This window comes from Pomacea canaliculata, linkage group LG4, assembly GCF_003073045.1.
Source record: "Pomacea canaliculata isolate SZHN2017 linkage group LG4, ASM307304v1, whole genome shotgun sequence".
Lineage (NCBI taxonomy): Eukaryota > Metazoa > Mollusca > Gastropoda > Architaenioglossa > Ampullariidae > Pomacea > Pomacea canaliculata.
The window spans coordinates 9,212,711-9,234,258 of NC_037593.1; the positions used below are offsets into that span (position 1 = coordinate 9,212,711).

The 21,548-nt window shown below is 42.1% G+C and overlaps 2 protein-coding genes and 1 long non-coding RNA gene across 4 annotated transcripts; all 3 read right to left on the reverse strand.

Annotated features, from left to right (window-relative positions):
* Positions 1–613: 613 nt before the first annotated feature.
* On the reverse strand, positions 614–3,852 carry LOC112562691. Its single transcript, XR_003098902.1, has 4 exons — positions 3,719–3,852; positions 2,818–3,223; positions 1,524–1,590; positions 614–629 (listed from the first exon to the last, which is right to left on the reverse strand). It is a non-coding gene; the product is annotated as an uncharacterized LOC112562691 (long non-coding RNA).
* A 466-nt stretch (positions 3,853–4,318) lies between these two features.
* LOC112563129 (cartilage matrix protein-like) lies at positions 4,319–10,014 on the reverse strand. Its single transcript, XM_025236884.1, has 11 exons — positions 9,721–10,014; positions 9,390–9,420; positions 9,218–9,262; positions 8,881–9,011; positions 8,061–8,296; positions 7,490–7,683; positions 7,079–7,114; positions 6,611–6,744; positions 5,897–6,109; positions 5,014–5,196; positions 4,319–4,565 (listed from the first exon to the last, which is right to left on the reverse strand). The coding sequence occupies exons 1-11, from the start codon at positions 9,763–9,765 to the stop codon at positions 4,560–4,562; spliced, it is 1,254 nt and encodes a 417-aa protein (XP_025092669.1). The 5' UTR covers positions 9,766–10,014; the 3' UTR covers positions 4,319–4,559.
* A 2,483-nt stretch (positions 10,015–12,497) lies between these two features.
* Positions 12,498–21,167, reverse strand: LOC112562165 (collagen alpha-5(VI) chain-like). 2 transcript variants are annotated; one of them, XM_025235228.1, is made up of 11 exons: positions 20,891–21,167; positions 19,098–19,158; positions 18,534–18,581; positions 18,117–18,253; positions 17,231–17,466; positions 16,799–16,995; positions 16,370–16,438; positions 15,791–15,924; positions 15,229–15,438; positions 14,500–14,685; positions 12,498–13,296 (listed from the first exon to the last, which is right to left on the reverse strand). In XM_025235228.1, the coding sequence occupies exons 1-11, from the start codon at positions 20,933–20,935 to the stop codon at positions 13,246–13,248; spliced, it is 1,374 nt and encodes a 457-aa protein (XP_025091013.1). In that variant the 5' UTR covers positions 20,936–21,167; the 3' UTR covers positions 12,498–13,245. The 2 variants fall into 2 exon arrangements, with proteins under 2 accessions (XP_025091013.1, XP_025091015.1); XM_025235230.1 differs by having other exon boundaries at positions 12,498–13,362.
* Positions 21,168–21,548: the final 381 nt, after the last annotated feature.

A 21,548-nucleotide genomic window follows, 5' to 3' on the forward strand; every position in this document is an offset into this window, starting at 1 on the left:
TTGTTGGCTGTTGTTGGCTGTTGTTGGCTGTTGTTGGCTGTTGTTGGCTGTTGTTGGCTGTTGTTGGCTGTTGTTGGCTGTTGTTGGCTGTTGTTGGCTGTTGTTGGCTGTTGTTGGCTGTTGTTGGCTGTTGTTGGCTGTTGTTGGCTGTTGTTGGCTGTTGTTGGCTGTTGTTGGCTGTTGTTGGCTGTTGTTGGCTGTTGTTGGCTGTTGTTGGCTGTTGTTGGCTGTTGTTGGCTGTTGTTGGCTGTTGTTGGCTGTTGTTGGCTGTTGTTGGCTGTTGTTGGCTGTTGTTGGCTGTTGTTGGCTGTTGTTGGCTGTTGTTGGCTGTTGTTGGCTGTTGTTGGCTGTTGTTGGCTGTTGTTGGCTGTTGTTGGCTGTTGTTGGCTGTTGTTGGCTGTTGTTGGCTGTTGTTGGCTGTTGTTGGCTGTTGTTGGCTGTTGTTGGCTGTTGTTGGCTGTTGTTCGCTGTTGTTGGCTGTTGTTGGCTGTTGTTGCTGTTGTTGGCTGTTGGCTGTTGGCTGTTGGGCTGTTGTTGGCTGTTGTTGGCTGTTGGCTGTTGGCTGTTGGCTGTTGGCTGTTGGCTGTTGGCTGTTGCTGTTGGCGTTCTGTTGTGTTTACAACAAGCTACTGCAACAACAAAGAACAACCAGCAACAACCAATTAACAATCCTCATCAACATTAACCAACAACCATCATCAATCAATACTCATTAACGTTTATCATCATCAATGATTAACAACAATCATCATCAATCATCAACATCCATCAACAACTATCAATAATTAGCATCAACAATAAATAACCGCCGCCACCATCAATCAACAACACTCATCACTCATCACCTTTAATCATCAACATTCGTCAACAACGACCATCAACAATTTTTAATAACCACCAAGAACAACCACCAAATAAACAAGCATCAACAGCAATCACTCATCAACATCAATTACCATCATAAACATTACTCATCATCATCATCATCATCGATTATCAACATCAACCATCAGCAACGACCATCAACAACTTTCAATAACCACCAACAACAACCACCATCAATCAACAGCAACCATCATCATCAACAACAACCATCAACAACTTTTAATAACCACAAACAACCACCACCATCAATTAACAACACTCAACACTCATCACCATTAATCATCAACAACGATCAACAACTTTCAATAACCACCATCAACAACGACCATCAACAACTTTCAATAACCACCAACAACAACCACCACCAATCAACAACTACCATCATCATCATCATCATCATCATCATCAACAATTATCAACATCAACCATCAACAACAACCATCATCAACTCTCATCAACAACTATCAACAGCTTACAACAATTGACAACATTTATTAACAAGTAAAAATTCTATCAGCTTCCCCTTTCTTGACAATGTCTAAGCTGTCTGCTTGTTTCTTTGCTCTACTTTCCACATTTCTATCATAACGATCGACACTGTGCATTATGTATGTATGTAGTCAAAGACAAAGCTTTACCTTCTAATCCTATCATTTCGCCTTCTTTCTTACATGAGATCACATCACACACTAGTGGCGGTCCATGCTGCACACAAAGATAGCAAAAAATAATAAAATAAAATCACCTAAAATTATCTCACAAATACAGTCGGGATAGAAATGTAATCACAGCATCAAAACTTGCCTTCACAATGATTCGCAAAATAAAAGAAGGAATAAAATTATGTAAGTCAACTACAGATGTAAACACAGGTGTAAGCCCTCGTTCAATCAAGGCTAGTCAGGAAACAACTATACTCAATCATAAATCAAAGCAGTCAGTGTACACACATCTCAGTAAACACAAACAAGTCCACAATGGCAATTTCTCTCTAGAGATGCAATAAACACATAAGCAATCCTAACGAGCAAACAAAGAGCAATCCAGTTCTTTAAATGTAATAATGTGAACACTGCTCATCATCAAGATTTAAAGTTCAATATAGGTTTGAGGAACAGCCAACAATTTTTTTCTTAAAACAATAAAATGGAGTAGCTAATGGGGAGATAATCACACGCTCAGACACTACCAAGCTTCTTCCAATAAAAGCAACACTCAGGGGTAAGGTGAAGGTAGCAGGGAAAGAAAGACAGAATACAGTAGAGACAGAGGCCCTTACTAGACCTCTGGAGCTGGAGACAGGGAATAAAATGTTAAAATTAACCATAAACATCAACAGGAAGACCACTAGACTCCTCAAAGGACAATCCTTCCACACAACAACTGTACAAGACAAACAGCCCCGCAATCTCTTCGGGGTCACCAATTGTCACGGACAATCGCAGATGATGGCAGATAGATGATGACATATAGATGACAGCAGATAGATGATGGCAGATGATAGCACTTGATGGTAGATGATGGCAGATAGATGATGGTAGATGATGGCAGATAGATGATAGCAGATAGATGATGGCACATGATGATAGATGATGGTAGTTGATGGTAGACGATGGCAGATGGCAAATGTATTTTTTAAGCTGGTTCAGGTCACATCCCAACAACACAAACCCTCTGCCCCAACACACGGTCAAATACCAAATAACTCTCGCACAGAGAAAACTCAAAGCTATCTATACCATCTCGCAATTCTTAGCTCCTCGCCAAAAATGTAAAGTTTCTTATATTTGTCCTCACGTCTGTCTACTTGCTGATAAGAAGAATGGGATATCGTCATGGAACTATGTCCGATGACTAGTGGTCAAATTAAATAATAAAAAAATAAAAAATCGAAAAATCGAAAAATTAGAGTAAGTCGAAGATAACACTTACCATTCCCGACATCTGCAGTCCCGATGTAGGATACTCTCACGAACCTCAGCGCCAGGAATGCTCTTCTCCCACCCTTTCACTGCCAGGCAGGTGCGCTGTCACACTAGCAACTACACGAACAAGCCACTGCACATATTTCCATGGAAACACAAATGCTGGTAGACACTTCCACACTCTTTGGTCTGGACATCAGTGGAAACGTTGACAGGATGTTCGATTCCTCGACGACCCACAAGGGAAGAAACTCCAGGGCTACCCGGATAAAATCGAGCCACCCAGTCCTCCCTCGGTTGACAGTCACCCCTGGGTGGGTCCGGTGTAGGAAGAAGGTTCTCAGGCCCTCCTGTAGTTAGGGATCTGTTTCAGCGGGTCTTCCATAACTGTTCCTCCACATTAGTTCCTGTAACTTAATGATTAATGAGACTACCATTCACTGCTACTATTAGTCTCCCTGAGTTAAACTCATCACCACATTAGTTTCTGTAACTTAATGATTAATGAGACTCTACCATTCACTGCTACTATTAGTCTCCCTGAGTTAAACTCATCACCACATTAGTTCCTGTAACTTAATTGGTAATGAGACTACCATTCACTGCTACTATTAGTCTCCCTGAGTTAAACTCATCACCGCATTAGTTTCTGTAACTTAATGACTAATGAGACTCTACTATTCACTGCTACTATTAGTCTCCCTGAGTTAAACTCATCAGCACATTAGTTTCTGTAACTTAATGATTAATGAGACTACCATTCACTGCTACTATTAGTCTCCCTGAGTTAAACTCATCACGTGATTTCTTATTGGACGTTAAGATTTTTTTCATGAAACAATTTAAGAATACTTTTGCCGTGAAATCAGAATTTAGAATTCAGGACAATATAAAACATATTTGTTTACCTTGATTGGGCAAGGAACTAAATGCACAGATTCCTCTGTCTGTATTCACACCTGTACAGGTAGGACCAAGCGTCTCGGCGGCTGCGGTGGGAATGTCACACACTGTTCACTGAGCGAAAAACGTGGAGGTGAGCTGTCGTCTCTAGTGTCACGTGCCATCAGTTGTGCTCCTGCACGGGTGTACGAATTACACGCTTTTTTATCTTTTATTCCTACGCGGTACACACACTCGCGAACTACGCTTACACGAGAAATAAGACACACAACATTATCCTTATCTTGTAATCATCTTGTCACTAGCACTTGTTTGCTTAGTTTACTTTTTACTCTTTTGTTTAGTTTTGCATGTGAGCACACTTGTTAGTATCGTACAAGATGAACAGCGTTTAAGGTATGTTGTCATTCCAAAATACAGATATAAAAATTTAATATATTAAAACAGAAGAAAACATGGTTAGCCTCTAACTGCTTTAAATTGTTTATTTTAATTTGTCTGAATTTTTGTTATCTTTATCAAGATGCATCAAATAGAAAAGCAAGCCAATACACAAACATATCAACACTCAGTCAGCTGAAGGAGGAAATTCGTAAAACTGCAGACACGTGACTGTACATCTTTTTAATTTCTTTGACAACAGCACAAGAAAAAAAAAGTTTACATCAAAAGTACAATTTTTTTTTTTTTGCAGTTTTTCTTGAGCTGCATATGAAGCAATATACTTGTAGCTGTTTTCTCCATAAGGCTTTTCCCTGAGACAATCCCAAGAGCTGCACGACAGCTACCGATAGAAGACCACGATGACCTGCTCACGATGACCAACGCTGAAGGCAATCAAGGTGCTTAACTCTGCAAAACAAAGAATGTAATAACTCACGTGGATTAAGCCCCTTTTACTTCCTACTAAATGGGAAGCTTATTATCAATGGGCTTTGTCAGGTTATTTTTTTTTTGAAACAGCCAACTAGCTCGCTCATTTTTGTTTTGTCCTTAAAAATGTCAACATTGAAACTGGCCTAATCGTCCTGAAGAATTTCATGAAAGAGTTTTTCGAGAAAGATCATAGCTCATCACTAATGTTATGTATTTCTTTTCCCCCCACCAGAAAATGTTGCTCAGTCTTTCATCTCTTTACTACCGATCGTTCTAACCCTTGTAGTGACATAACTACCATCTCATAGCTATTATTCGTAAAAAAAAAGGAATGAGATATGCGCTATTATTGTTAGCTTTATCGCAATATGTTGTTTCTATTTCATAACCGAATAGCGGAAGTTGTTGAGGGCAGACCGCTCACCTCTTCTGGATTGCAGAGCAGGTTGACAAACTCAGTGGCCTGACTGAACGACGAGCCCTCGTCGAGGACACGAACCCCAGCTGGCAGGGAGGCGGGGATGCCGGGGTCGGTGCGTGACACAAATACCTTCACCCCTCCCTGCACCATCTCTCGCAAGTTCTCGACAAGTTGCCGCTGGTCCACCTGCAAGATTGGCAGTGACAAAGGTCACTAGGGCTCTGGAGACTAAGAAACATCACATTTTGCCAACGTAATCCACCGAGAACAATTAAATGTTAATCTGTCTCTACCCAGTAGAGGAATGTCAGTCACAGTCTATGCTTTCTATGGAGCCGCTAGTTCCTCCCATACGAGAAATTCACAGCAGATTAATTAGTGTCTCATCACACTGATCGAAGCGCCGTTAAGGCGTTGGAAAGCGACACCTATGAATCCAAAGTTCTGTTGCATCACTAATGAACAGTGTGGAATTGATGGAACCTGTTCCAAGGTAAGGTTCTTTTCCAGACAGTACTATGACTGGTTGTGTGTTCTGATCACAACGGCTTTTCGATGTTGATTGAGTGGAAAGGACCTGCCGGGTGGAGGGCTGACATCTGCACTTTGAGGACAGGACTTGCAAGCTAGCCCCGTCTTCTTCTCCCTTTTTTTTTTTTTTTTGTTCTTTCCTCAAGTAAACTGTTAACAAATTTCCTCATTTATTTTGTTATTGTTGCTTCTCTGTTTTTGGCGTGCTAATTAACTGACTGCAACCTTACTGGATAATTCTGTTTACTGTTGTGCTAACTTTCAATCCCTCTGCCAGTTCACCAGTGTAGGTCTACCACTTGGCTTTGACTCAAACCTTTCCCCTCTGTTTTTCTTTCTGAATCATTTAAATTACCTTGGATTTGCCCAGGAATACGACTGCTACTTTTGAAGCGTTGGGACGGCCGCCATTTTGGGTTGAGTACCCCAAAGCAGTAGCCCGGGAAATGAGGTTGGGTAGGTTGTTGCGGTCGAAGCTGTCAAGGCGGGCTCGGATGTCTGCCACGTTGGAGTACTCGTTCAGAGGGAAGCCAGCATCGGCTGGACACGATCCACAGACCATGCCATACTGACAAGCAGACAAAATGTCACTGGTGAGAAGACGAATTATTGGTGAGGTGGCACATTACTAGAGAGGGGGCACATTACTAGTGAAGGGGCACATTACTAATGAAGGGGCACATTATCAGTGAGGAGACAGAAAGTGCTGGTGAGCAGCTGAAAGGCATCCTCATGAATTGATGAAGGAACATGGATGAAACAATTACAATGCAATAAATAAATATGTTAAAGGTTCGCCTGCTACAGTTCATGAGTTTTAAAAGTTATTATTTGTAAAAATTTCCTTTTGTATGGAGCATTTCAGCAAGTTTTACATGATACAACAACCTGGAATCTAAATGAACAACTCTTTTTTTGCGAGATATGTCTGCACACATACAATGCACAGAAAGGAGTGACGTAGCGCACATCTACAGTTAATATAATTAATATGCGATTCCAGCTCTCTGGTTGGCTGTAGCCTTGACGACTTGGATAAAACCTTACATAATTGCGTAGAAAACCACACCTGAAAACCACTCTCCAGCTCCTCGTTGGTGATGGTGTGGGAGATGAACTGGGTGACCCAGCCGGTGGCATCAATACCCAGGGCCGCCGGGCTGAAGATGAAGTTGATGTCGCTCGGATGTTTTACACTGCAGGCTGCAATTAACAAAATACATCGCCGTGATCAAGTCTCTCAGTTCTACCATTCATCGCATTGAGTAGTTCCATCATCATTATATCACAGTGAGTAGTTCCTCAAATACACAACGCTATCATAGAAGTTTCATAAACAAACAACTACAAGATACTGAGTAGTTCCGCAATACATAATTACCTCAGACTGAGTTGTTCCGTATGTAGATAATTACATCGTACTGCGTAGTTCCGTAAACACGCGATTATATTACATTGACTGGAATACACGGACTCATTATGGGGATTATTTTAATCAAAATTGTTCGCTTGTTGTCGCTTGATTGCATGTACTTACGTTGCGTCATGGGTGGTTGAGTTGTTTTCTCTTCAACTGCAACAGATTTAAGGTTTAAAATTCAAGATTCTTTCATCCTCTCGGGGTATTGAAATATTTAACATTTAGTCTCCCGCGTTACATAAATGTTAAGCCTATACAGCATAAGAAAACATATTAGGAAACTCGATAGTCAAGCCTATAAATGTCTACCTTTATTTGTTTACATTAACTGTCTATGTCTAATAACTACAGCTCAGCACTTTGTAGCTAGTGTTGCCAACAAAGCAACTACAAAATACACAAATATTTGCGACTATTTTGTAAAAGGTGGCGGCTGCATCTATTAAGCAGAGAGTGTTTGGATTTACTGGATTTACTGGGTGACACGTGACTAGGGCGACAGACGCATGCGCAGTGAGCCTGACTTACTGACGCACGTCTTGAAGGCCAACAAGTCCTTAAGGTCCAGCAGGGCGTCGTAGTTGTTGGCCTTCAGGACTCGGGTCTCGTCGCCGGCGATGTTGCGAAGCTCGAGGTCATTGACCTTAGGGCCCACGCCCACAGCGTACATGGTGATGCCCCGTGAGCGAGCCTGCTCGGCCTCATAGGCAGTCCGCGTGGTGCTGCACACCAACATCACATGTGACACGTGACTTCAAACAACAACACCAGCTCGCTTCAATCTTCAGGCCACAGTTGCTGAAGACAAGGCTAGAAATTCTACAAGAAATTGAAGTGTAAATAAAAGACACCAGAAAACTAATGTAACCAGCTGCGTAGTGCACAGATATTTTTGTCGCCATTAAGAAAATGAGATAACATTTTCAAGTCCATTCAAGAATGATCTGTCATTGTTTGCAGACTCTCTAATAACATGCTCCTTATGAGTATGCGCTATATAAATTTCGCATTTATTACTACTACTATTATTATTATTCTACAGAAGTTCGTGCAATTCCCAGGTTGCCAGCCTCATCAAAATGGCGATGGCTTCACTCACTTTCGCGACTCGCCGTCCGTCACCACGATGCACACCTTGGGCACGCCCGGGCGCGTCACGACCATCTGCTTCTCCCTCATGTACTTGATGGCGTCGAAGGTGTCTGTGGTGGAGCCCGCCCTGTGCGGCATTTTGCGCACGGCTTCCAGGACACTCTCCTTGTCCTGGTACGTGTTGAGGTTAAATGAATTTTCCTTGTAAACACCTTGGCCGAAAGTCACTGCAGCCACTCTCACCTGCCGAAATGACCAAGGAAGAAAATGGTGGGTCGGGGTAGACCCCTAGGATGCCAGCCTCACCTTTCTCTCTTCTTTCCGGAAGTCGGAAGAAGTTCTACACTTATGGATAGGAAAAACTGCAGATGAGTTCGTTCAGGGACAACAACAATGACTTCATTTTGCCACGCGTGTTTCTTTTTTCTGATAACTTTTTTAAGATTAATATTTTTTTCACTTATGAACTTTGAACTAGAGGGCACTAATGTTACAATCGCATTTTCAGTTAATGAGAATATTAAAGTGTTTAAGAAACAAATATCAAGGTAGAGCCAGTTGAAATCAAATATGTCTATCATTTTATCAACTTTCAAATCAATTTATTTAATTCACTGTCACGAACCTGTTCTCTTCTTAGGACTGTGTACAGCGGTGACACTACTGGGGATGGAGATTTCATTTATATTTAACTTTTTAAACTTTAATTTATAGTTTGTACTTACTGTTGTGATTCATGGTATTAAATATTTCCCTTTATGATTTAAATATGGTATGACATTTATTATTATTCTCGATTCTCTCAGTATCTTAAAATGAACACGAACCTTTCCAGGTCCGATGTCGTAGCCGCTGAGGAAGTCGATCAAGAAATTCTGGCCCTTGCGGAAGTCTGAGGGATGGATGCTGGAACTGGAGTCAATCACGAAGGCAAACTCTACCGGCTGCTGCTGACAAGCTGAAACCAAACACCACTTTAAAACTTCATACATTCTGCACCGGAGCAGTGAATATAAGGCCACGGCTTCAGCTCCTGAGATGATAAACAATTCGATAAAGTTTACTCCGACTTCAGTGATCGAGACCGAACAGAGAAAAATAACTGACAGTTCGGTAGACTACTGACTGAAAAAAATGATTTACTGTTTTAAGATCATCACTCACTTTTGAGATAGTCTCCCATGTCCTCAACCGCCAAATCACGTTTCCCTGCAATGTAAGTCAGACTTCAGTCGTTGCATGAAAATTGCACAAAACATGGATACCTCATTCCACTACAGACTAAATGTTCTGTCATTTAAAACTTCTGTGTAGGAAACGAATTTCCAGACTTTACCTTGTGAAGCTGTTCCCAAAGAAGCCGCATTCTGCAACAAAGGGGAAAATTTAAAAAAAGCTAAAATAAAACTAAAAATATGAATAAAACTCGGATATAGAATTAGGACCTTTCGCCAAATGTGCTGATACATTCGGTCACCCTTAATCATCTCAAGACATGTGGACCTCGATTTACCATTGTCACACTGTTGTAGATGCTAAATGTTGATACAAATCCGAAAGTATGCATGTTTTTTAGGATCAAGTTTTAATGACACGGCCTCATAAGTAAATTAACGACAACGAGCAGCATCTGTGCTTAACGACATCACCGAGCAACGGCTACTTACCTGTGACATCAGTGATAACAGCAGAACAAACATGAAAATCTCCATTTTGTGAAAATACGGCGAGTGTTGATTCTTCAACACTGGTTCTACAAAGAACTAGTACTTCGGGTGTCCTCTCCGAGGGTGGAAAACTTGTTTGGTTCTGTCCTCGGCGTTTTCTACAGAAAACTTCTGGTCTTTGTCAATCTTTCTCTCGGTCGGCGTGTGGGCTGAGGTCGCTCCAGGTTCACAAGTAATGCATTCAGCTGTCACCTGCTCTTTGAGGACACTGCAGGAACTGGTGACACCCCGGAGTAAATCTGCGAGTTTATATTAGTGATATTTTCCCACCCTCCCGCTACCGCCACTCCCCACCCAGTTAATTCTAAAATCACAGGCGTGTTCAGGAATGAATGAAATATTGTTATCATTATCTTGTTATTTTACTTTTATCACGACAGTCGCCACCTCTTAATTACCCTGTTCCTAATTTAATGGGGTGGCTGATTGTGCTCCCGCTGGCAATTAGAAAAATTCTCTTCTGATTAGTAACAAATCCTAATTAACAAGCACCGGGGATGCAGGAGGGCTCGCGAAGCAAAGGAGATGGCATGGAAGAGAAGCATGTAACTTGAAAAGATGTCATTTGGACAATCAGTGTGACCTCGTGTGCTCGACTTTAGTGGCTAATCCGGTTAGAATTTCAAATTAATGTCATATACAAAGTTCATGATAAGGTTTGTATTAGACATTTTCTGATAAAAATATGCATAAAGGACTATTGAAAAAAAACTGACGAAAAGCTTTTAGGCGAAGCTGGAAAGGTGATTTACAGCAGGGGAAATTATTAATTTACAATAAAGTGAAGGGAATAGCACAGTAATTGGCCATTTTGTGTAGTGCCACCAGTGGACTGTAATTTATATGCTGGGGAGCAACACAGGCCCCACGCCATGCCTCTGTACGCTGAATACTTTTTTTCGTTTTGATCCTTCCGACGATAGGGCTGGGGTGGTTGGGGAGACGTGGAACAAAAAGAATAAAATTTGTAACTGAGTAAGCGAGGTTTTCTGATTACCTATTACATTTGCAAAGCAAAATGTCAGCGTTTCTTGCTGTGCGCAGGTAGTTGCGTGCGTGCGTGTGCGTGTGTTTGTTTGTGTGTTTTCGCTGTAAACAGAGACATTTGGTAATAAGTAACATCAGAAAGAGTGTTGACTGCTAGGTTTGTGCTGTAGAGTTGAAGCAAGAGAAGAGCTGTGTTCAGTCCCCTGACCTACAAATGTCGCTATGAGGACTTGATGAATGCACGAGCAGCCGAAAAGCGACAGTTGCTGTTTGTTAGCAAACAGATACAACAGCAGTTTGGGTTTCTTTTTACTATCAGCAACAAATCCATTCTGGGCTTATGTAGTGACCACCATCACTGCAACTTGGCCTTCAGCAGGTGTGGCTGTATCATCAGAAAGCAGGATGTTAGATGAGAGACTTGATCAGCTCTTGTTCAGTAGTAGTAATAAATAATCATACAGTAAGTGTAATAGGAGAGTAGATTCAATCAGCTGTATGCAAACAAAAACAGACATGTAAATACAAACACAAATTGCATAAAGCGTACATTCTGATATAAACCAAAGATATCAGTAAATATAGAGACTTGTTAACAGCAATGAATATGAAGCAAACAAGAATCACGCACAAACAACAAAAACAACAACACCACCACAGCATCAAAGGTGTAACAGTATGACGTGAAATAAAGGTACAACATGGAATAAACTACATACAAAATGTGTCTGTGTGTGTGTGTAGTTGTGGGGGCAGGCTGTGTGTTTGTGTGTATGACGACACCTTCACTCGTGCTCCTGTGTGACGAGAACAAAGATTGAGATCCCGTAGGTGGGGCGGCTCAGTTTCAAGCGAATTTGACAGACAGGTAAAGCAGAACTGGAGGTAGCTATAGTACCTAGCCCCTGCTCTACTCAATGTTAGTCTTCACCCCAAAGAACTTCCATCCACCCACCTATGCCATTCATAATTCATTTAATTCGCTGTCACGAACCTGGTCTCTCGTCAGGGCTGTGTACTGAGGATGGAGATGTGACACAAAAGTTTTGTACTTACTGTTGTGATTCATGCTCGTGAATATTTCACATTCTTATTTAATTGTGTAATTTATTAATATTCTCCATTAAATGTGTGTATTACGCTGAATTTACTTGTCAAATTGTAGTGTTTATTTCGTTTGACTTTATTTTATTTATTGTTGTCACGTGTCAGCCATGTTTCTGTGCCTGCCTCTCAGCGCTGGGGACACCGGAAATAGAAAGGCTGACAGCAGACGACGTTTGACGTCATATTCCAGGCTATTTTTATCCGGGTCGCGTGGGGAAAGGTCGAGGCCTTCTTCCGCTGACTGTAGCAACGCCTGACGTCATGTCCATACTACGTCACGTGTCGTCTGCTTGATGCTGAGTCTGCTGCTTGTTGTACCAATGGGGGGGTTCACTGTTCATCACCCCTCCCAAACCTGTCCGCAGTTTTGGCGCCAAAAGCCTTCACGCGCTGTAGCGTCACGTGGGTGTTGTGGACGCTGGCCATTGGTTCCAGCCCCTGGGAGACAATGAAGCGAACCCCACAGCGTAGCGTCCCTCGAGGCATCCATCCTCAACGTCCTGTTAAAACCTCACTTTTCTGAGACAGAAAGACAGGCAGACAGACAGACAAACAGGCAGGCAGGTAGGCAGGCAGACAGACAGACAGATCACGTTTCTTTGTTTCACAACTTCAAGCGAGAATCCACGAGATAGCATCTTTATTGATATGAAAATACATTAGCAGGGAGCCACGAAGCTTGGGTGTTTGGTTGGTCAGCCACTGCACACATTGAGGCCGGTTATGTTCATACCTCCTCAGTGTGCGACGTGTGTTCAGTCTGGGTAACACCCCGTTCTCTACATGGCTGTAATACATGTGGTTACAGTAGCTTCGCGAGATACATGAAACGGGTTCAGTGATAAATGTACATTTCGTCACCACAGTTCTTATATAAGATTTTAGGTGGACATATTAACCGTCGTTATGTTCGTTAAAATTATACATAAAAAATTAAACTCTAGCCTGACAAAAACTACGTTTTCCAAAGTTTTTAGTGCTCAAGCTGACACGAACTACTGTTTTTCGAATTAAAAAAAATTCACAGTCGCTTTTTTTGCCGGGTGATCTTAAATCTTAAGACACAGAGATTATATATTTAAAAAAACTGTAAATGCATTAAGGGGAGTGTAGTATTGCACTAAAATAGAGTAATAAAAAGCTTTACAGAGTTTCTCTAACATACACGACTGGGATCTCAGTTTAGTGATGCCAGTGTAATGGTGTAGGAATGGACGATACGGTCACGTGATGCGGGCTACTCCTAGGACCTACGAGACACATGCTATTGTGCTCTGGACAACACATTTTGTATGCAACTACATTCACACAGATCTTTTTCTTAGTTCTTGTGACGAAGATGGCGATGTTGTTGATATTTACTTCCAAGTCTCAGCAGTCTGGTTTTTTTTCTTCTTCATTTTCTGGTGAACTTTCTTTCTCCTTGAAAACGAAAACTTGATGTTTAGTTCAAATCCTAAATGCTACAGGTCCTAGACCTTACCACTCCTGAAACGGAAGACAAAGAAGTGCACGTCACAAAACCAACGAAGCAACGACTGGGTTTGGGGGACAAGACACAGCAGTCGTTACATGTTTGTCTCACAGCCTCTGACTAGAGACATTACACAGCACCTGACGTGTAATATTACAAATATTTACACACCTGAATACAGAGGTTGTACAACATCTGACTTCCAATATCACACAGTATTTACACACATTAGGTGGCACAAAACCTGATAATACAGATGTTAAAATAACACGAAAGACAACATGTGCTACATATATCATTACAGACGCATTCAGCGACTACAAAAATGTGAACTTAGACTTTACGATGGTTACGATTTTACAAGTTTATGCAGCTTGATATGTTCTGCTCCGAACCGGTAGACAGAATCCATCCTAGTCCAATAGTGACTCCCCCTCCCATCTTTCTACAGTCATTAGGTAAGTAATGTTTTTGTCTATACGCAGCATCAAAAGACAAACATCGTCTAACATATAATTTGGACATTAAGTGACTGTTGACTACAAACATTCTGCGATTGTTGATTTTAGACATTTATGGTTGTTGATTTTAGACATTATGTAACTTGTGATTACAGACTTATTTATTTTTCTTTGAACAAATAACAAAGTTCCCCGCATTTCGTTCGTAAAAAGGATTGAGGTACTAGAGACCTCGCTTTTCGCGGAGTAAGCCTTTAATTAGGGGTGGTGCCTGGCTCCTCTCCCTCGCTGCCTTAACTGCACCAGCACTCTATGGAGTCAGGCACCCGTTCTCAACAGCTAAGTCGCTGGGAGAAGCTACACGGGTATCGAACCATCAGACGCCAACGCTCTAACCACTCAGTTATCCGCTTCGCTTGCGTTCATACGCCCCATGTATGTTTAGATAGAATGACTACAAAACCTTTTAGACAACGCTTGTTTAAGATTATATCTATTGTTAATCCAATCTGTTAATAGGAGTAACTTCAAGACTTATCCGTTGACTACGAAAACAGCACATGTGGCAGTTTTGTTGTATGTCAGCACCATCGTGGACATTCTCAATATATTAAAATTAGTAGAGGGTTACTTGTGTTGGAGACTGAGTTTCTAAGACTCGAGTCTGGAGAGGGTGTAAGGTTTTCGTACCTTGTCGTCCAGGTGACAGATGTGCGATACCAGTTCCGTTGCCTGACTGATAGAGGAGCCCTCCTCCAGCAGACGCACAGAGGGGGGAAGGTTGACTCTGATGCCGGGGTCAGTGCGTGACACAAATACCTGCACACCTGAGGCCAGCAACTCCTGGATGGATGAGTCCAGGTATTTGGAGTCCACCTGATCACCATCAAAAGACAAACCTTCTTTGCAATGTACGTGCACACCGTCTGTCACCGTAGTTACATTATCACGGATGTCCTTTAATAACTAGGGCGGTATGCTAAGACCACTCCATGCAGTTAGCGTTAAAACATCCACAACGATTTTAAATAAAATTCCAGTATTATCAAATTCTGCCTATGTCTCCGTTAGCAAACTTTCATGGCCTTGTTGACGAACAGTGGTACGTGTAACAAATGTTATTATTGACTGCGCATATAACTGCAGACAGTAGAAATTATGTTTTTTGACAAAACAATCATATTGTTCATGCAGAGTTTTACAAAATTTCTGTGAGATCCAACAAACATTATGCATGTAAAGTGTGACAAAGCTTTTAAATATATCCTATTTGCACCAAAATGATAATATACTCATTTATTAGGATAAGTCTATGATGAACTCTTTTTGCTCTGTGATAAACAGTAGTTTTATGTGCACAAAATACATTCGTCCCAGTCTCGGTAGATGAGAACCAAATGGACATCGCCTTCCCCTGACCTTGGCGTTGCCGAGGAAGATGACCGCCACCTTCACAGCATCGGTCCGCCCACCATTACTTGCGGAGAATTTGTTGGAAGCACTTCTGATGAGGTTTGGAAGGTTGTTGCGGTCGTAGCGATCCAAGCGGGCTCGGATGGAAGGGATATCGGTGTACTGGTTCAGACGGAAGCCCTCATCGTCGGGACAATCTCCGCTGACCACGCCGTACTGGTGGGCAGACACAGAGTTCACGAATTAGAATGTAGACACAACCAGTCTTAGGTATAACTAACCAAAGGTACGAAATTGTCACCAGAATTATAATAACAACAATTATTAACAATAATTAATTACAAATGAGCACCGTGTTACCTTGGAACTGTGGTATATTGTTGGAGTAGTTTGTGATAAGAATGTTCAGTTATCTGATTTGTTAAAAACTTTGCCAGACGAATTTTTGATGGCGTAAGGAAAAATATAAGAGAGACGCCAGACACGAAATGCGAGTTTGAGTTGTTTATCAATTAATCCTAGATTGACTACTCTCTGCAAAACTCCATTAAACTGCATCACACTGCACCTGAAAACTATTCTCCAGTTCCTCGTTGGTGATGGTGTGGGAGATGAACTGGGTGACCCAGCCTGTGGCATCAACACCCAGGGCCGCCGGGCTGAAGATGAAGTTGATGTCACTCGGGTATTTGATACTGCAAGCTGCACACATGAAAGTTGTGTTCAAATGAAATCACGATTGTCTTTGAGTTGTGGGCTGGGCGTACAACACCAGGTCTATACGCCTTCGCCATTCACGGCAGACAAAGAGGCCTAACCTACTTGTCTGGCAACTCGTTACCAGGCTACTGACTTGCTTGGCGTCCAAGCTTATGCCCAGTTTGTCCCAAGCAACAGGTGGTGCATCCAGTCCCAGATGAAGCAAGAAATGCTATATCTTATTCGGAGCAATCGACGCAGCCTGCAGTTTTTTTCTGTTTAAAAATCTTTCTTTGAAATGTTAAAATCTGAATGATGTCATGTAAAATATTACTAACGTTTTTTAGGGCAGTATTCCTTTTAATTAAAAATATTTCTTACATAAAATTTGTCCAAAACTACCAAATTAAGAAAGCGTTGAAATAGAAAAATAACAAGATTTTCTTACGTTCTTCCATTGGTGGGGGTGGGGTTGTGGTTGTAGTCGTCGTAGTAGTTGTTGTAGGCTTTGGTTTTGCTGAAATAATGAAATTTAGTATTAAAAACTATTTAATATCTTTGAAGAAAACACGTGTTTAATTTTATTTGCCGTCATAGTAAACTGTCAAGACGATGTTCTTATATTGACTCTTTGTACTGCTTGTGCAAAACCTGCCTTAGTCATACTTTGCTAACAAAGAACAGAAAGTCCTAACTGCGCATGCATGTAGATACCATTTGTATTGAACATTAAAAGCGATGAATAGATTTTCGTCTTTATGTTTTGTTTTGTTTTTTTTTTAGAAATAAAGTGTTGAGAGTTATTGCTTTTAACAGCTGAAGTAACTTAGTAACTCCCCATTGCCGCCAACCCACCCCCGGCCATGTTTGAACTCACAGACGCAGGTCTGCTTGGTCAGCTCCTTCCGTTTTTCCTCGTCCAGTTCGCTGTAGCTATCGGCACGCAGCACGCGACTTGGGTCGCCGGCGATGTTGAGCAGCTCCTGTTCCTTCACCGCCTTGCCCACTCCCAAGGCGAACATCGTGATGTTCTCGGCACGCGCGAGGGCGGCCTGCTGCTTCGTGTACTCTGTCCTGCACAAGTTCAGAGATCATAGGTCATGAGCATGAGCATCATTTACCAATGAGCATCACACCGGTAGAGGGAAGAGGTGGGTTTGTGGGTTCTGAATGCACAGCAACATAGAAGCCATACCTAGTCAGGTTGGGCTGAAATTCACTTCCGTAAACTCTACTGCATTCCAAGAAAACAAAGATGTAAAAAGCCCCAACAGTCATTTGTTGCAGGAGCATCTGTAAACCACTTCACCTCTGAGAGTTGCCGTCCGTGAGGACCACGGCGAACTTGGGTGCCCAGGCCCGGGTCTTGACCATTTGCTTCTCGCGCATGAATTTGATGGCATCTCCGGTATCCGTCCTCAGGCCAGCGCGGAAGGGCATGTTCTGGACCGCATTGAGCACTTCCTCCTTGGTCTTGAAGGAGTTAAGGTAGAAGGCGTCGTTCACATACACCTCGTACCCGAACGTCACCGCGGCCACTCGCACCTGCCCACAAGCAGGGTTAAGCGTCAGGCGGTAAACATCCCTCTAAGTGTTTGCTTTATCTATCTTGGTTGATTGATGATTAACAAAGCTGTATTCGCACTATTTATATACTGCTCATCAGGAACTACTGGATAACGGTTACCCACCTTACAGTCATGAATCACTGTGCATAGTACTTTTCATTCACACAATCTTCTCATATTCTTGACCTTTTACTCAACCCCTTCCCCGAGTTTAATGCAGTATGCATGAATTTCTATATAATACTTCCAATACTTCTACTTCGTAACACCAGTATTATGTCTATAAATTAAAAAAAAAAAAGAAAATCTGGAAAAAGCCTGAATATTGTCTATATTCAAATTCTTTCGGGAGGGCCATTTCATACACTCTTTCAAGTTATATACACTACTATTGACTAAACATCAACAAATTCGACATTAACCTAATTTCTTTTCATTTACTGTGTGCCTAGAACAATAAATATTTTTTTAGAAAGTAATGGGAAAAGTAATACAGGATTGACAAAGACACCAAGGACTTAGGTTGTCTGATGAAGTAAAGCCTCGGGGAGACGACTCTCTGCTCACCGTCCACCTGTTATAAAGTTACAAATAACGACAACTGACTTTCACGGTCTAGTAAGTCACCTGGTTTCTGCCTGGGCCGATGTCATACTGGTTCAAGAATTCGTGAAGAAACTGCTGCCCTAACTGAAAGTCCCTCGGGTGAATACTGCTGCTGGCGTCAATCACCAGGGCCAGCTCGATGGGTTCTTGTGTACACACTGCACATGACAAACAGATTCCCTCGTGTACAAACTATACAACGAGCATGAAGTTCGTTCCTTCCGTGCGACACCCAAGGTCTACTCAGGCAGCTGAACCACGGATATCCCATACAGACTACTCAGAAAGTAAACCTTCAGCGTGATTTTCTCGAAAAAGAATCTTTGTGAAAAAGTTTATGCATTGACTCCTAGGACTGCACCATCGTGATGAAGACATGGCACAAAAAACCGACAATTTTTATAAGACAAGTCTGGAGTGAAGAGCTCATCACTTTACCTGTTATGAAATCGTCGTCATCTGTGTTTGCAAGCAAGAGACGCTTTTCTGAAAATCAATCAATCAATCAATCAATTAATCAATCAATCAGAACATGGACAATATACACCTTTTACATTATGAAATTCACATTAATATGAACAGTTTTAATATTAAGTCTGATGACAGCGCCACGAAACACTTGGTAAATCAGATTATCTTTGTGCCATGTTGAGCTTGGCAACATTTTTTTTCTTATTATTTTTCTAAGAAGAATTTTTGTTAAATATCTGCAGTTTTTTGCTTTGTTTTCTGTAACTGTGTCTTTCCCAATAATGTGTCTCATCAAGAAAAAAAACCCATAGAACCTTTAGACACCTTCAGCATTTCCCTTTATGTATGTATCTCCACCTTAAAGCACATATTTTCTTTTCATTAACCTTTCTTAACCTTTAACATAAAATGTCTGTTTATCAAATGCATTCTTTGACGACACAAAGGTCTCCTGTATATTTAATTCACAAAAGACGCTGTTGTTATAAGTAAATAACAACATAAGCGACAGAAGCAATGTGGGTGACTCACCCACAGCAAGCAGGTCCGCCAGCTCCTCCAACTCACGGTAAGATGGATTCGCAACAATCACCTGAGACATAGTCGGGCCATTACTAGCAGTGAGGTGCGGTCACGTTTCAGTACTCATATAAAATAATTGTTTTTCATCGACGTGCTACTCATAAATATTTTACGGACGATAGTGTTTATTGACATTTTATAGAAATGGCTGAATAGTCTTTTAAAAGAGAAGTATTTTTCCATTGTTTGTCGATGACATGTAAGTATGGTCTCTAACACCTCAAACCCCAACAATCAACCCAACTACCTTCACCGTCTTTAAAAAAAAAAAACACCCAACAAATACCTAAGAACATTGATAAAGGGTAGTGGGTATTTGAATGCAACTAACATTTATCTATGTCTTGCGTAGACTAACATTTATAGAGGAATAACTCTAAATCATAATGCACATGCACAAGTTTCCAGATTGTGTCTCACAAAGGTGAAGAAGCAAACGGCAGATGATCCTCGAAGCTGAACTAGCTACGAGGAAACGACAAAAAAAGAAAAAAAAAAGAGCCATCATGATGCAAGAGCCACTTCATCCTGAAGACAGTGCTGTCACTAAAACACAATTATTTTTACATAGGATGAAACAATTTTTATGTGCTTCCTTCTAGGGACTTAATCCTGAAAAATTGGTTCTGAAAACATGTCTGGCGTTTGATAAGAGAAAGCTTCCATCTAAGGAGAGGGGTGAATGGCGAAAACCACTGACGACGAGCCCTGAGAACAGGTGCTAAGTTACTTTTATGTTACCTGCATGAACACAAGACTTTGATCCCCACTGCAGTGGCGACAGAGTGTTACCACTAACCCCCGGACAAGAGGAGATTGTTGCTAAGGCAAATAATAACAGGCCTTTCGACAAGCTTAGTGGCCGGGCCAGTCCTCACATCCGGCCTGGATTGCAAACTGTGTCACAGCGGGCTGTACTCGCGCCATGCACTTGTACTGTTGCCTCAGCGAGGGTCAGTGGAATCTCGAAATTATATATACACTTCCGTTGTGGAACCGCCCACGCCGCCTCCAGCTTCCTAGCCTCTGAACTCAAATACGGCGCCAGGCGGGGAGTGGCCAGGGGTGCCAAATCAGGGGGAACTTCAGAGGCAAGACCACATGGCGTACAGCCCAGCACGTGCCCTGACTGACATAGTGGAACCAGAGACGATAACTTTTCTATTGTCTATGGGGGCCACAGCATAGGTAGTCTGAGTATGGCGGGGCTGGCAGTCTCAAAATATGAACCTGCCATTTGAAGTGTTAGCCAGGTAAACACAGAGCGTCAGGTAGCAGATGGTTTGAAGTGCAGGTCACGTCCGCATTAAATTCGTTGCTCGAAAAAGAAAAAAGTGCAAGAAGAAAAAAAAAAAAAAAAGGGAAGAACAACATAAAGATTTTTTAAAATCACCAGGTAAAGGGAGAAGCTGCAAATCCGAAGATACATGTTCTTTTCCAGGTGTTGGGAGTGACTGTCTGGGTGTGCGCCCTAAAAACTCGTTGTTGCTGTTTTTACCTGAAGGCCAGTTTTGCACATTCAAGTACCAAAATAAAGCAAATGGTTATGCTAGAATTAAAACTTTGATTTGTGCACATCAGTCTTAAAATAGCGCATTCTCAGGTGAGCGCTGATTTACCTGAATCATAAAAGTACATCAGTCTAGGCTGACGTGCGTTGGTGACGCCAGGCCTTGAACAGGTGTGGCATCTCACACCTGCAACATTTGTTCTTATTTTCATAAAATAAACGAAGGTCCTACCTGAGAAAAAAGAAACAGTGGAAGCAGTAGCTTGGGAAGCGACATGATGGACCGTCCACTTCTTGGCTTCGATGCACCAACTCACAAAAAAGCTCACCCCTCGCCCTGGAGTGACCCGCTGTGTCCTGTGTGGAGTAAGATGGCGCGCTGTGCCTTCCGACGATACCCCTCGTGCCTGGATCTGTTGACTCTGAGGCTCGCAAGGAGGATCGAGCAAACACGATATTGTTTGCTTTTATAGATGGATGTGCTTGTTTGCCAGCAAGATAACCAGACCTCGATCACTCTCGTATTTATACGCTTTTCAACAACCCGCGCCACTGTCGCATCTATAGCGCTAGGGAACAGCACGATAATACACATGAGATCATGTACAAAGCGCTATTCTCTCATCACGGACACCCTTCCTGACGGCGGCTAGAGACAAGGGGTGGGACGTTGGGCCCAAAACCCCCGTCACTCTCCTGTCAATCGTCGTCCGTACGGAAGGGTCCGAGCCACATATGGAAATGTTCGTCCAATGCATGTCCTCGGAAAAGTTCCGAACCCCGGGCAACGGAAAGCTTTTGACCATTTAGAGTCGGTCAGACAAAAAGCCGCCCGCGACAGTTCGGAGCATCTGTTACAGGGCATTGGTGCAACAAGTCGTGATATTTTG